The 16,425-nt window shown below is 38.9% G+C and overlaps 1 protein-coding gene across 3 annotated transcripts in view; it reads right to left on the bottom strand.

The window, feature by feature from the left end:
- Positions 1-12,424: 12,424 nt before the first annotated feature.
- The window catches only part of LOC144632393 (uncharacterized), a 19,809-nt gene continuing 15,808 nt past the window's right edge, over positions 12,425-16,425 (bottom strand). For all 3 annotated transcript variants that reach the window (XM_078491031.1, XM_078491029.1, XM_078491030.1), the window contains exon 2: positions 12,425-16,425. This exon is cut by the window's right edge and continues 1,036 nt beyond it. In XM_078491031.1, coding sequence (XP_078347157.1) covers positions 13,827-16,425 — 2,599 coding nt within the window. In that variant the 3' untranslated portion in view covers positions 12,425-13,826.

Genomic DNA, 16,425 nt, shown 5'->3' on the forward strand with positions numbered 1-16,425 from the left:
AAACATATAAGGAAGAGACGTTTTTAGGTTTTTCAATTTGTTCAAGGCAAAAAAGGATCAAAAGAATCTGAAGCCTATAATAAAGACATCTTAGCAAATTTGCTAATTTATTTATTAACTTTATTAGACCTTAATAAACGGACGTAGAAGCCTTTTAAGATATACGATTTCAAGGCCGTTTATAATCCTTGAGTAGCTTATGCGAAAGTGAATTTTCTGTCTTTTTTTTCCATCAATCGGTTTTAATATGAGCGGGAACTTAGGTAAAAAGAAAGTGACCCCTAATGCTAAAGACGACAATCTTATGACATGAGACATGGGATAAGCCTTACAGATATATAGCCTTCTACCGACATTCAAAATAGTCTTTGGTGTGGTACGGAAATTCTTTTTATCAATTTAAAGTATTCAAGACGAAAACTTATTTAAATTTAAATTATTTTGATATAAATTGAAATGAATTTCAGGTCAAAATGATTTTAACCCAGTTTGATTTGTATTTGTCTTTGTTTAAGGATTATGGTAATAGATTTTGAACAAAGGAAAATACAAATCAAAGAAATTATTTTGACCTGAAATTTATTTTAAACTACAGCAAATATTTTAGAAGCGGGTTTTTATTGGAAGTCAGTAAAAGGTTTTTTCGTAACTGCTCGAAAAATCCAGCTCTCTAAGAGAATTGTCATTAGATGTTGGTTGAATTTTTGGAAATTGCAATTTCCTACATCAAAACACCAAATGGGAGCAGGTACGACTTTGTTTGACTTCAAACAATAGACAAGAAAATACTTTTAAGCTATTGGATTTCACGGTAAGGAACTTCTGACAAAGTTTAATTTTCTGTTCATTTTTATCGCGTGTAACAATACATGGAACTTTAATTTCTGTCACTCATTCGGTCGCTATGATGTTAGCTAATTTGATAAGCTGTCTGTCACAAGTCAATCTTTCAACAGTCACCTGAATTTTGATATGTTCATTATTCACATCAGGGTTTATCATTTTCAGCTTTTCGCTTCCCATACCCGTTTGCACAATGCCCTTTTAATCCCTAATTTGGGAATGAGTAACACCTTTCAAATGTCTGTAGTAAAGTAGTAAAAAACGACATCTCTTTTCTAAACTTTTCACTTGAGTAATCAATTGAAATACTTATATCAGATCGACTAAAGTTGCAATTTTATTCAAGAAACTAAGTGGTTACCACATTAAGGGGAAAAAGGTATACTGCGTCCGATCCTGCCTCACATATTCATGCACTGGTCGAGAAATAAAAATAAACAGGACTGGCAACGAGAAACAACTAATTAAGAAAGTTTCTAAAATCCAGAGCCATCTGACAATTTTGAATACAGAATGAAGAAGGCAAGGCCGATATTTATGATGTACATTATTTCTTTGTAAGTTTTTATTTGAGTTTATATAAATTATATTTTGAAAGTAATATTGTAAATGGATTGATAAAAGAATATTAATAATTACGAGAAACAACTGAAGGCTTGATTAAAAGTAGGTAAAAAGGTTATATTTCTGATGATTACAGTCGTCGGTATCCCGATATAGTTTTCCTTTGCCAAACCTAGGTTGTGGGCTAGTAGGTTCTTATATTATACGAGATACGTTAATCTCTCTTACCATTCTGGTTTTCACGTCTTTCAGCCATGACAATGGACGTCATAAAACCAATAATAAGCAGAGAGGGCAACACCTTAGCAAAGAACGCTTTCATCTAAAATTCGAGAAAGTCAGGTTAAAACTGCGCCAACAAGGAAAATTTAGGAGAAGCAAGCCTGGGCAAGGGAGAATAGGGCAAATTTACCCTGTTAAAAATTATCATATGGTCAATTAAGAATTTAGACGGTTGACCGGACTGTCCAATCACGCTCTATGAGAATTTTCGGTGGATCTCAGTTGGAATGAAAGACATTGCCATTTTTAACCCAACCAACATATGGGAGCAGGTAAACTTTGTTCGACTGAAACAATAGACAAAGAAAACCTTTGAAGCTATAAGATTTCAATATGAAGTGGGATTTTTTAAGACGCTTATGACAATGTTTATTTTCTGTTCATTTTATCTTTGTAAAAATACATTTTAGTAGAGGAATTTCGGCTGTATGTTGGAAATGACGGAAAATAGGAATTGTTAAAATTATTGCCTGAAACAAAGCGGCCGCTAAGTGCACGTTAAAGGCGTTTAAACAGTGGGATTCGGAGCAGGTTTAGCTTTGTTTGTCTTCAACTTAGAAAAGGAAAATCACTTACGCTACTATATTTTTAGGTATTTCTTTTTTAGGAATTTCTAAGGGTCGTTCTTTTGTCCAGTATACTCACACCATGTCGATCCGTTAAATGCAGCTTACGATCAGTTCGCTCCATAAACTTATAATTTATTTGTTCCATAAAAAGATGTTGACGATTCTTGGCGACATTTGGAATAAGCGTGCCCTTGCAAATTGCGTCGGAGCTATTTATTTTAGTTTGAATCTGTTCTTTTATGTCGAACCGTTGGGCAAACTGCGTCGAATAAATGGTGATTTTTGAGAGTTATCGCTTTAAAGACAAGAACGTATAGCTATTCTGCTAAAGTCGCGTCTTGCACGGGGTATAATTGGAGTGTGTTCGAGATTTGTTATCTACACGTGCTTCGGTCCCAGAAATTCCCTTGATAAATAGAAACTATTTTGGTGTCTGAAGAATGAACCATCCTCGAGCATATGGGCAGCCCGTGTGATTAGACAATCATGTTTACACTGGAACTTTCATGTCAACTTTAAATAAAAGTGTTTATTTTGAAAATTAGAACAATAAACAGTTACATGTGTTTAACTTTCATTTTATTCGGTTGCTTTATTTCGTTTGTGATTATTGATTAGATTTCGAATGAGTTAACCTAGCAAGGACCTAATAAAACTGATTTTTCTTTTAAAAGTCTGAAAATATCTAAAAGCAATGTTAAAATTGTTGGAAGAAAACTTGACAGAAAATACGCTTTTAGAAGCTCCTTAGAAATTCCACCCTACCTTAAAATATAATAGCGTAGAAGATTTTCCTTCTCTTAGTTGAAGACGAAACAAAGCTTAACCTGCTCCGAATCCCATTGTTTAAACGCTTTTAACATGCACATGTATTATTTATAACCCTTTAACCTAGTCTGTGTGTCAAACAATTGTTCAAGGAACTGGACGGCCGTGCAGAGCATCACAACAAGGTTTTTATAATATTCCATAGCACTGTCGAGAAAGGTGTTGGATGTCACATATTGAAAACAACAAATCCTTTTTAGCACAAACATTGATATTCCTGTGATCCAAAATATTCAACTGTTCAAGTGTACGATGAATTTTAGTAAAGCCTTCTTTCGGCTGCTTGGGAAATAGCTTTGGTATTTGCTGTTTGCTTCACTGCATTTTCGCAGGAATAACGTGTTTATATTTTTTTCTCAGCACGCGAGTGAGCAAGATGAACCGAATCCTGTAATCTGATTGGTTTCGGGAGCTCGCAAGCGGAATTTTCCGATCTTTTCCGCGGTCAACGGAACGGCCCGGATGCAGTTTGAGTAATGAACAGACATGATTTGCTCTCCAAAATGGAAATAGCTGCTCACCAACCATCGTTAGTGTGAAAGGATAAAATGGAAGCACATGCGGTTATGATTTCTTCCTACAAATTCTAAGGATTATCATCTTTTATGGAGCCGAAGTTTCCATTATACGTTTAAAGTTGGTAAACTTACAATCATTTATCTTGTTTTTGACAAGATAAAAAACGTGTTGGTTACAATGACTTGCGTGTGATTGCTTCTAAGTCAAGTAGCTCCCGAACAGTTATATATTACAATTAATTATAACGCTTGCACTTTCGTTACGTATATTCTATTACTGTGCTGTATTGTACTGTATAGTACTGTACTGTACTGTACTGTACTGTACTGTACTGTACTGTACTGTACTGTACTGTACTGTACTGTACTGTACTGTACTGTACTGTACTGTACTGTACTGTACTGTACTGTACTGTACTGTACTGTACTGTACTGTATCGTACATTTGATTTTGTCCAACAGTAAGCGACTGCACAAGAAATGAAACTAAAAAACATACAACAATAAAAGTTCACACTACAATGTGATAGCTCTTTATCATCCCAATTAATCAAGAGCTGCTGGGATCTCGAAGACGAACCCAGAGATAGCGCTAGAGTTGCACATTTGTGCAGGATTATGATGCAGTGCCTGAAAGCACACGAACAACTTGAGACAAAGCAGCAAACACCACAAGGATGCACGCTGCAACAGGTAACAGGCAACCTCGATCCACAGAAAAGTGTTAAAAAGGCTTTGACTGGGTCCAGTGGGATCTATAGGTGACCTCTGGCATCGTCACATGATTGCTGTCTTTGCTGTGTAACGTCTTTGCATCGTCATTTTTGGGCGTCTTCCTAAACCACAGACTCAGTCTGTCGATATAACAGCGAGAAGATGTAAAGCGCAAAGAATAAAAGGTAAATGAAGCTTACCTTTTTACCCTGGAAAAGGCATCAAGAGATCGTAAAATTGAAGTACTCGTTAAATAGGTTATTTAACAAAAATAGATTGTACATTGTACTAGAATTCACTGTCGGTGACTGCGAGCGTCGACTTCTGACAGCCACGGGAAAATGATTTTCCTTCTTGTATGCTATCACCTACCGGGCAGTTCATAAACCTGCATTTGGTTATAGCGGCATTGATGGGGCCCCTGTTAGAAAACGTAACTCTACTAATGTGGAATACAAGCTTTGAGAGAGTAACATTTAGAACGTTAAGTTCGCCATTTTTGGCAAAATATATATCACAGCGGAATATGTACGCCTTTGAGAACAGACCGTGAATTGTGGCGCTTTTGCGTACATCTATCATTTTTAAAGTATCAAGATAGTCGTCAGCTGTTAAACAGCGGTATGGATGTGACTCGCTGTTCTTTCCGTCGAGGCAAATGTTACCGCCATCCCGGACTTCCGGGTTGTGGTAAAGTTTTACACGGCTTAAAGGAAGAACAACATTGGGATGAGTCTTCACCGGTAAGGTGGGAAATATAAAGGAAATCACTGTCTATGCCGTCAGCACCTGCTATAAAAACCAAAGGCCATGATCATGAAAAGCCTGTAATGGGCAAGCGCCTTACGATAAACGCTCTTGTTTCTTGGCCATTTCAATTTCACCAGAAATAAAATACAAACAGCGGCAACAAACATAACACATGGACTACGCATGGTCTGAAAAAATAATCTAAAATTTACTTGACGTTTCGCATGCTACAGCACGCATCTTCAGAAGTGACTGTTACAAAAAGCGAAAGATTTTAAAACTTAAAAATACAAAGCGAGGTACTGGTAACGAGCTAAACAATAATTAACAACAGGGATAACAAAAGGTGAGAGCTAATAAAGCCACAGCTTTTCACTGCCAACGTTGTCATTGAGGGTGGGTTTTAAGACCCTTATTAACAATGTTTCTTTTATTTTACACTGTAAGTCACATCGTCCACTGGCTAAGACCTGGAAATGGTCCCATTTGATGTTGTGTCCAGTGGAGGTTGCGTGATCAGCAACGGCAGAAGTGTGACCCACTAGAGTAAGGGCTTTAAAGTGCTCAACCTTTCCGTCATGCAGTCGTCGTTTTGTTTTGCCAATATAGAAAGCGTCACAGTCCCAGCAACTGGCTTTGTAGACAACCTTCGATTTTTGCAAACGATTGAAACGAAATGCTCCGCGGTCCCTAGCCCGTGTGATTACTTTGTGTTGTAAATAAGCTAGGGACTAGGGCCGATTTTGACCTGCGAGGTCTGAGTCGAGTCTCGTAATTGACAGTTAAAAAACGCGCGCAAGGAAGGAATCGAAGAGAACGGAAAGGAGTCTAGTGTGAACATTGGTCTATCTCTGTAGTACGGAACATCTGTCGAATCACGGAATTATCTCTTAGGATACTATTGTCATTTCTCTGAATCTATCAAGGAGTCGAAATAAAGAGTATGGATCGATACAACACTTTGGTTTTACGGCAATCAATTGAAAATTGCTCTAAAGAATATTGTCTACTAAAGATTACTAACTTAATGTACTAACAACGAAACTGAAATGAAATGTCTAGCTGGCAGTCAAAGAAAATTACAACTGGACCACTTGAAGCAGGGCACTTGGAACACAATTTACGACTCAATACGAATGGCAACCTTTTTCGTAAGCGAACCAATAACATTGAAGAATACAAACAATATTTCTACAGCAAAATTTGAAAACCCAACAATGTTGCGAAAAGTTGCGGACCTCTCAAGAAACTTTGTCATTTTTTAAAATTGTTTCTTATCGGTCTCAAGCTTTGAGCGGCTTCAAACGTTTTTGGCTTGGCTTTCACGAAACAAGTTTTCTGGCAAGCGAAACCTTCGGAGTTAAATATTAACTATTACTGTCGCCGAAGATTGGATCTGTAAGAATGTATAGAGGACAAGTTTAGTTGTGGAACTATTTCAAGTTCTAGATGCTTCAATGTCATTTGTCCCTTTAAAAAAAGACGGTCATCCATTAATTGTTCTCAATGAACGTTTCAAATAGTCACAATGTAATGCCTAGAGGCGTCAATAGACCTAAATCCGCCATTTTGAAAATGGACGGCAAACGGTTCGCAAACAATGATCTGGGCAAAAATAAATGACACGAATTGTTTTCCGCGTTTTCTCTGGGCCAATATACTGAAATGACTTGCCGCTTACTTGCGTGCGATCAACCGCAACTGCGAAATATTGCACGATCAAAAAGTATTTCATGATAAAGCAGGGTCAACAAATACTTCGTTCTAAATAATTTGTAGAGTAAACGAATTCTTCCAACTGGTAAGATATGTCTGAGAGCTAAGTGTGCTGGCATTAAGAGGTGAACAAAATTACTCGGTAAGATTCTTTTTGAATTTGTAATCCATCCTGCATTTCCACAGTAAAAAAAACTTTAACTAGAACAAACATAACAGGTCAGTACATGTAGCGCACATTAAAACTAAACGCTGTAAACTACTAAAAAATAAGAATATTTTGATTGGAAGGTTAGACCGTGATCATACAAAATTTAAACTCTTACTTACCAGTTTGGTTTATAAGTAAAAGCACAAGATAGAGTCTTTTCATCATTTGGAAGCCAAGTAGCAAAAACATCTTGGTGAGCATGAGACATACCACTCTTCCCGGAGCACTGCTAGCGGTCAAAGGACTTTTCAATATAGAGGCCGACCTCTTTGTGGAATGCGTTGCAGCCTGCACTCAAACTTTGTCCACCCGTGACGGATTTTTTTTCAAGCGCCTACTCAGGCGAAAGCTTCTTAATTACTGTTTTATTTAATTTTTATTCAACCCTTGTCTTCTTTTTACGTTATCATTGTCATGTGTTAAGCTTTCTGCGTTTTTAAGTTTCGTAATGTACATATGCATTAATTCTGCAAAGCCCCGTGGGGACGAGCCAATAAAGTATCTATGTATATTTGGCACGGTTTAATGGTGTGCGGTGTCATCAATTGATATTCCTTCCGTCGGCAACTTACAAATGCGATCGATGTATATTGGGCCAAAGTTTTGAAATACTTGTGGCTATTTTTTTATAACATTTACGGTCGCAACTCAAAAGCAACCCCAAGGTTTGTTTCTTCCCTTGATACGCGAGTGTTTGGTAAATTGAAAATTAAAAAAAAATTGAAGATTATAGTTTGTCGTTTGCCTAGAAAGTACGTCGTTTTAATCGCCGCAAGCTGATACAAGTAGGGGTACAGTACTAGTCTCATTTCCAGCCAAGCTCAAGTTGGGTAAGATTTGCATGGCGACAGTGGGCTCTTATACAGGGAAAGACTGTCTGTACTTCACCGGGGGGGGGAGGTACTCCCTATAATGGCCTTTACGGGGAGGCTCCGCCCGAAAGGGGTACCTTTTTCAGGCTTCAGGTATATAAAAGGCTACTAGGGATTTAACAAGTTAAGGTATACGAAAGGGTATGAAAATCTATTTAAAAGGTATTTAAAAGGGCCTTTTATTAAAATATTTCAAACAGACGCAATTTTTGGTTGTTTTAATTTTTATTTATCAAGCGCTACATGAAAATGACAAAAAGAAAACTGAAAACGTCCTGTTCTAAGTCTATGCTATGTTTTTTTAGGTACAGTCGAAGCTCTCTTAACGGACACTCTCGTAAGCGGACAGTTCTACTTACGGCCGCCTTGTTTGAAACCCCGTTTTAACTCCCATACAAACTCTGGATTTTTACATTCTCGTAAGCGGACATTCTCGTAAGCGGCCGCGGACACTTTCAGAGATTACGATTTAGACTTTTTCTTTGTTTTTAAGCTCCCGTAGGCGGACACCCCAAAGAAAGTCCTACTAACAACCTCTTTATCTTGTTTTTGTCAATCAACTTCACATCGTCGTTCGTCACAATGATTCTACAGTAATTACAGTACCATATTTCAGTGCATGTTTTGTCGTCATCCACGTCCGTCTGGTTATTGTTAGCTGGGCAAGCTCCCGTAAGCGGCCAATTATCCCCTACAACTCTCGTGGCCGCTTATGAGAACCATTCTCGTAAGCGGCCAGCTCCAGTTACGGACACTTTTTTCGCGTCCCGAGGGTGTCCGCTTACAAGAGCTTCGACTGTATATGAAAGGGGTGCTTTTTTTTAGTAAAAGGTATACGAAAGGGGTAAAATTTCTGTCAAAATGGTATATAAAAGGGTAAGGGGCTAGAGCTTGGGGCGGAACCTCCCCGTATAAAACTTTTTTGGGGGACCCCCCCCCCCCCCGCCGGGAGGTACTTCAACAGTATGCCAAATGATTTCAGACAATACATACCTTTAAAGGGAACTGTGTCACGGCTGAGTTCAGTTTATTTTATTACGTTTTGCCAAATACTAGCTATGAAACTCAATGTTTGCAAAGAAATTACTTCTATGGATCTAAATGACAAAACAATAGCTTCATTGCAACCAAATGTGTCTCCTGGGCGATATAATATTAAGTTACAAGCAAACGAGATGAACTTTGAAAACTGTTCAGTCCAGCAACATTTCAAAAACCCATATCGCAATCCGTTTTAATCTTCGTCGCCTTTGGCCATCCGTTCCTTCTTTTGTACTGTTTTTGTATTTGGCGTGTTATTGGAATGTATTTTTATATTTCAACGAATTTGATGGTCATTTCACATGGCAAAAATTTAGCTTAAATCCGTGACACAGTTCCTTTAAACATACTTTTATTTAAATGGAAGGATGTTAGAACTGAAAGCTTGTTTTGCTGACTGATTTCGGAGGCAATGTTTAATGGAAGGTAAAGTAACTTCTGCAAACTGATATGATTTGTGGTATTTGAAGTCCTTATTTCAAATTCTCCAGCGTTAGGGCACAATACAAAACTTTGACACCGGATTTTAAAAACTGATATTCGTGTTTCAAGGTTGGTAATTGTAATTGTAATTTATTTACCCACGTGACACGGAAGAGCTCAGGAGCTCGTTAAGACGTGTACGTGCATCCAGGGTCGAATTGGAATTTGGAGTGTTGGTTTTTGTGGAGGGAGGAAAACCGGAGAACTCGGAGAAAAACCCGCCCCGGAGCAAGGACGAGAACCAACAACAAACTCAACCCACGTATGGCACAAGGCCGGAATCGAACCCAGGCCACATTGGTGGGAGGCGAGCGCTCTCACCACTGCGCCACCCCTGCTCCCCGAAGGTCGGTAGTCGATCATATGTTCAAAGAACACTGACTGTATGAAAGAACTTGAGACAACCGGAACTTACCTTGTACCCGACAATATGTGCTGGTGATATAACAGCATCAAAATAACACCAACCTGAGCAACTACTTTAACTTACTGGACACACTCCACACTTTCATTTTCAGTGTACTTTAATTTATTGTCTCACACCAGTATGGTAATTGCAATGCAGTGGGTGGAGCTCACCTTTCAGTTGCGAACTGTGGAAAATGGAAGGTCAGAAATGTTTGACCACCTTGCATTGCCTTATACTCTGAGCGTTTTTGAATTATTTCATGCAGCTTATATGATTATGCTATTAGACTTCACGACAGTGCCTACTAATACTCTACTACGGCGCTTAATTTTCGGCCAGCCAGATAAAGGCAGATTGTCTCAATGCGCCCCAAACCGAGCTTGTTCGCGTTCTTCAGAGTGGAGGTGATAACACACAATGCATATCTTCCCTAACTCGACGAAAACAAGTTCAAATGGCTCCCTCTCTTGCCGCTAATTTTCGAAAATTATCTTTCCGTCGCTAATCTAACGGTTTCTGTTTGCCTCAGATTAAACGCGGTGTCTGACATTTGCAGACTGCAGACTAAAAGTATATATCTTGTTGCCATTACCATTATTGAGGCTGACCAGAGCACTATTCAGGCTAACCGTAGTGGAAGCTTGCAGTCTACATGCAGTTTGCATTTGTCAGACAGCCGGTTTAACGCGACATTTTCCACCGACCATTCCTGGTTTATTTTATCCTATAAGTGTTTCTTGTTGTACATTTTTTCAGCTCGCTTTGTACCGTCTTTTCACCTCACAACTAATGAGATCAAAAGTGCTGGGACTCTTCGTACCACCACTTGTCCGCCATTTTGATTAAACAAGAAGTAATTATAATCCCATCATAATCAGGGACTGCAATTAGCTAGTGTGAACCTTTTCCAGTTACAATTTGATTACAATTCAATCATAATTGACTCCTAATAAGAACACGGCTTAGTTCTTTAAGGAGTTATTTAATTAAGCAATAGACTACACTTTCTAGGGCTTTACTGGCGTAATAAAACCACGCGGGATGTTGGGAGAACACGAGAAAAGCTTGTAAATCACGAGCCGTCAGGCGAGTGATTTACAAGCTTTTCTCGTGTTCTCCCAACATCCCGCGTGGTTTTATTACGCCAGTAAAGCCCTAGAAAGTGTGGTTTATTTCTTTTATGAAATAACTATAGAAAACGTTCTTCAAAGAAATAGGAATCTATTTTATTTTTCGGGATCAAATGTCTTATTCTCAACAAGTTCATCGAATGACGCGGTAAACCAATCACAGCGGCCGAAAGAATAAAAAAAAGGTTCAGCTCCACACACAAAATCCACAAATCGACGCGACAAAAACATTTAAAAGTTCTCCTAAGCTATAAAAGTCATAAGAAAGGAAAGGAAAAAGACAAACTGTCATGGTATAATATGTATTCAACGATTTTAAAGTTCTTTGACGTGGAAATCTAGCAAATTGTGGCCAGAGTCGTTCATCGCGATAGTAAAAGCAGGTGAACTTTGCAAGTTTACAAACTTCACAGACTGACGAAGGTATTGAGAATAAAGGTTAGTTCCACAAAAACTGCTTTAGAAATTTGTTATGAATTTATTTATTCCGTATTCTTTCGTTTTCGCCGAATAACAGACTTGGGAGAAAGCACTGAAAGCACGTAAAACTGAAGATATAATTCAAGCGCGTACAAGAACTCAGCGTGAGGTTTTGCCATAAAAAAATTATTCAAGTTCACCGCGACCAATTTGATCAGTTTTAATTCCTTTCAAATAACATTTCCAAGTTAATGTTGAATGGAACCATATCCATGTTTTTAATATTTTTCCAGTCCAGTGAAAGCAGACCTGTTTGTTGTGTTCCTTCTCATATGTTTGTCTCTGCGTTTTCGTTTTTTCTCAGTTAGTTCCTTCGCTCAACTGTTGTGGGCGGGAAAATTCAAGTTTGTGATCCACCCTCAGTAAATTTTCATAATGATCATTTATGAGATTTAATATATCCTCCATTTTAACCATCAGATAGACCAAAAGAAGACATTAAACTAACTTTAATTCTTCGTAGTGCGGCCATGTCGGGACAAAAGCGGGACTTTACCAGTACAATAGTACATAGGTTTTTGACCAATCAGAGCGCGCGTAGTATCTGAGTTATTTTATAAGCGGCCATTGAAACAAGGCGAGCTAAGGCGGAACATGCAAAACGTCTTGTACCTGTGAGAGGAACTTTCGCGATTAGGCCAAACTGGTTTTCGCCCAGTAAAAACCGGCGATATAGACTATGGTACGAGAACGACTGAACAACTGCCCATACTGAAAAGTTACCAACTCGAATGGAAACTAAAAGGAAAATTGCAATTTAATTGGGCGGAAAGAAACACCCATGGTAGTACTTTAGTTCTAATGAGTTTTTTTTTTTTTCAATTGATTATGTTTTAATCTGTTGGTTACAATAAAATAAGATTAATACTGGTTGGTCATATGCGATTTATTTTTTGTTGCCGAAAAGATTTAGTTCGCTATTGTCGGAGGGAACTTGAGGCAAAAAAGAGACATCAGCTACCTCGAATCAGCAGACGTTTTATTCTTCAGCTTTGAACTGTACAGTTACAGGCAACTTACTGACTCTCGTGCATAAAAATTGATGCTTAAAAGGTCACACACATTGTGTCCACACTAGAGCTGTGATTGGTTAGTACATTTTTAAAAAAAATAAACAGAAGAACTTAGATACGGGGGCGTCTTTGTACTCAAAGCCGCGCTTTGAATTCAGAGCGAAAACCAAGAAAGGCCAGGACAAAAAAGTCTAGGGCTCAGCTAAAAGTAACTTCAAAACTGTAGGTTTTAGTACCAATCACTGCAGTGGCTGGCTGGACAGAATGCGTCAGATTGAAATGAACGTGATCCAATATTTTAGCAAAATCAAAAGAAAAAACTGTTATAAGATTAAGTAAAAATTTTCGCTTAACTAGGTTAACCTTACTTTAAATGTTCTACTGTTCGTTTACAAGGGAACCAAGGTTTCCGCCTTTCTTTCAGCTAGACGGCCACTGTTCTTATATAAAGCTTTTTAAGAGAGCTCATTAAAACTACTTATCTTCGCACAAACGTTTTCTGTCATATTAACATCACTGATGAGACACTGCCAGGAAAGTTAACTAACTCGCCCAGGTTTTAATATTGGCTTTTTCAGCGGAAAGCAAATAACGGAATGCGCATCAAAGAACATTACAGGGGGACCAAACAGACCTTTTTGGTGAATATCTGTTCGGAAAACTTATAATCGCTTAGGATTTTCAGATTAAATTTAAAGTGTAAAGAAAAACTGGAGTAATTTTTAGCTCAAACTTTGGTGACATGGGGAAAGTAATGCCTTTTGATTTCGGAGAGAGAAAACTCGCGATTTGGGTACGAATAAAAGGCCAGCTACGATTTTCGAGAAGGAAACAGCCGCTCGTAAATTCGGGTAATAATATTTCGTTCACTAAAATTTTCTGAAGTTTGAAAGTTTAGCTAGCGTATCAGAAAAAAGATACGCTTTTCCCAGCATTTAAAAATTAGGCTTCAAATCTCGACCTCGTTAAGGTCGTTAAGGTCGCCATGTTGGTTTTCCAAAGGAACACATCAACATAGCGGTACAATATTAAATACTCAAAATTATTTTCGCTACAACTTGGTATCGAAACATGATAAAGCTATAATCTGGACAAAACGTTTCAGCTCTCTCTTATTTCAGCTATAAGTCTTCTAATGTCGCCTATGCAAGCAAACAGACCTTGCAGCATTGATTAAAAGAACAGTTTATCTTACTTTTGCTTTCAAGAAGCTCATTACCGTAATAGCAATTGGAATTTACTAAAGCCTACATCTTCAGATCAAGTTGATTTCATTTATTTGCAATTTTAAGATGGGTTTCATTTCATACTACTTGGATTCAATAATTAAGGGATCGTTTCTTTCAGAATTTTTGACAGTTTTGATTGAAATATGTCTTAATTTCCACAGTGTTTATGTCAAGTCATGTTACGGTGTATAACTCCTCAGAATCCCACTGTATGAGGACCTGACGGGGCCTGAAAGATGATTGCAGAGACAGCGCTCGAGCTGTAAATTTGCGTACAACTCTTACACAGTGGTACAGCGCACGGAAAACTTGAGATACAATTGCAAACACCACAAGGATGCAAGCTACAGCTGGTAGCAGGCCAAGCACAGCAATCTCTATCCACTGCAACACACGAACAAAGCTTTGATTGGGTCCAGTAGGCTCTAGTCCCTCGGAGATGTAGGTGACTTCAGCTAAACTGAATGTACAAATAGTAACGAGGCTGACCAGAGAAAGGGTTTCACAGACGTTGGCTTTGCGGCTGCGAAATGGCCTCGATATGAGATGATGCAGCACAATCAGAAGACATGCACAGTCCAGGCAGACGAACCGTGTCATGAGATTGGTACAAAAGGTATGAATGGTCAGCAAGATAAACCTTCGACCACTCAAAACGCTTTCCCAGTACAACGTGCCGTGCTCGCCATTAGAGGAAGGACGGAAAGGATCGTGGAGAACCTTCTTGATTTCTTCTGTATCGTGCGAATTTCCACCAAGCAGTTCGAATTGGTTTCCGTTCAGTCTCTTCTTACAATATCGAAAGAGCCAGATGAGAAGAAGGGGCAGAGGGAAAGCACATGATATCAAGAATTCCTTGGCCGACACTTTGTCTTTGGAAAGCATCAGTGATCCCCAGAAAAGCACCAGCACGAGGGGAATGACGAACACAACTATGAAGACAATGAACAGGTACTGCCACCACTGCCAACATTGAATGTTCCCATCCACAAAGAGCCGCCAGTCCTGCCCAATAGGAACACAGTGCATGAGCTTAAGTGTTGTATCTGCAAGTGTTTCGTATCCAAGTAACAATGTTTCCAAAGCCACTGCCAGGTACAACGCCAATGATGGCTTTGGAAGGTAAAAGGACTTACTTATAGTTCGATGGATGACATAGATGAAACTAATGGAAAGCAATGTTGCCAGAAACTTTAAGCACATGAACAGTTCTTTGGTGACAGCATTGAGGCCAGGAAAAGGACAGCCGATGCTACCGTCCATAGTTTTGACCTGGAAATTAAAAAGCGCGATGACTGGTGGAATGAAAGGAACCAGGTAAAGAGTCTTTTCGGGGGACTTTACCATCACCAGTTCGGCAACTTGATAAAAGTAGAAGACGATCTTCAGATACCCAGCATCGTGTTTACTACTGCTGTCTGTGTTTTGTGTCGTCTGTGTACGACCTCTTTCGGGTGTCTTCCTAAAGCACAGACACTGCCGATATAGCAGTGAGAAGATAGGAGGTTTAAAGACGACGTAAAGTGCAAAAGCCATAACGTAGATGAAGCTCGCCATCCAGAACCAGTGATCGTTGCATTTCTCTTTCTTCCTGCAGGATGTGGAATACAGGGCCTCGCTGTATCCATCAGAACACTGGCCACACAGTAAGCCTGACCTGTCACCATGACAATCATTGGTGTACGTATAATTAACAGGGCGGGTCGAAGGTTTGCAGTATTCCAATGGACAAGGAATAAATTGCAGACTTGGTGGCCTTGTTAAAACTTTGAAACCCCAAACATTCTCTTTGGCTTCAATTTTTCCATTTTCACACGTTGCTCCGTATGGACATTTCAAGCACTCGGTTCCCTTATTGATATTTAAACCACTGGTCGACCCTCTCTGCAGGGTATAGAAACCATTGGGACACCCTTCACAGAATACCTTGATGTTGTTGATGTACATGTTTATCCAACATGTGTCACTATCCTCAACAAGTTTAAAGCCATCTTTTTGTGCCATGATTTGCTTTCCATGTGGACACCAAAGGGAGGAAGAGGCGTCAACTTTTAAGGAAATGCTCTTTGTAGTTGCAAAGATTGGGTAGAGTTTCCTGTTGTCGTTAGCTGTAAAGGTCGAATTTGTGATTATTAAAGGTCCAGTGCTCTCAGAATGTAGAAAAGAGCTATAGCCTGAAACATTAGAACTTCTCTTTATACTTGTTTGCAGAAAGGTACTATCCACGATGTTGAGACTTCCGTAGCCAGGTTTCATATACACGTGACCTGCTAGAGTTACTCCCTCGTTGTTTTTAAAAGTACAATTCTTGAGCGTAACATTACCGTTCAGCAAATTCAAAGTTCCAGATATACCTGTGTTACCTTCAAATATGGTATCTTCAAATATCATGGGAAGTTGAGATTTCTTGTTCCATATGAATTTGCTGCTTTTGTCTCCTTCTCTTTTGCAAAACAAATTGGGTGGGTCGCCGTTCTGAATTTCTACTTGTACGGTTGCCCGCTCATCCAGTCTATACACAAACTGGTGATTGTTAAGAAACTTGCAGTTCTTCACCAAGATCAGTCCACTGATATTCTTGTCTGCAACAACAGATAATGCACAGTGATGTAATCCTTGAAATGTCACGTTTTCAATCCTTAGCTGTGCCTCAATTCCGAATTTCTGTGGAGGTGTTAATACACTATTTTGTACAGAAAACCTTATTGCATGATCGTTGCTTCGTGTTTCAGGACCTCCCAGAAAAAGACTGTTTCTTACAACAAGTGTTTGG

The sequence above is a fragment of the Oculina patagonica genome, chromosome 12 (genome assembly GCF_052425735.1).
Source record: "Oculina patagonica isolate OP01 chromosome 12, crgOcupat, whole genome shotgun sequence".
Classification (NCBI taxonomy): Eukaryota; Metazoa; Cnidaria; class Anthozoa; order Scleractinia; family Oculinidae; genus Oculina; species Oculina patagonica.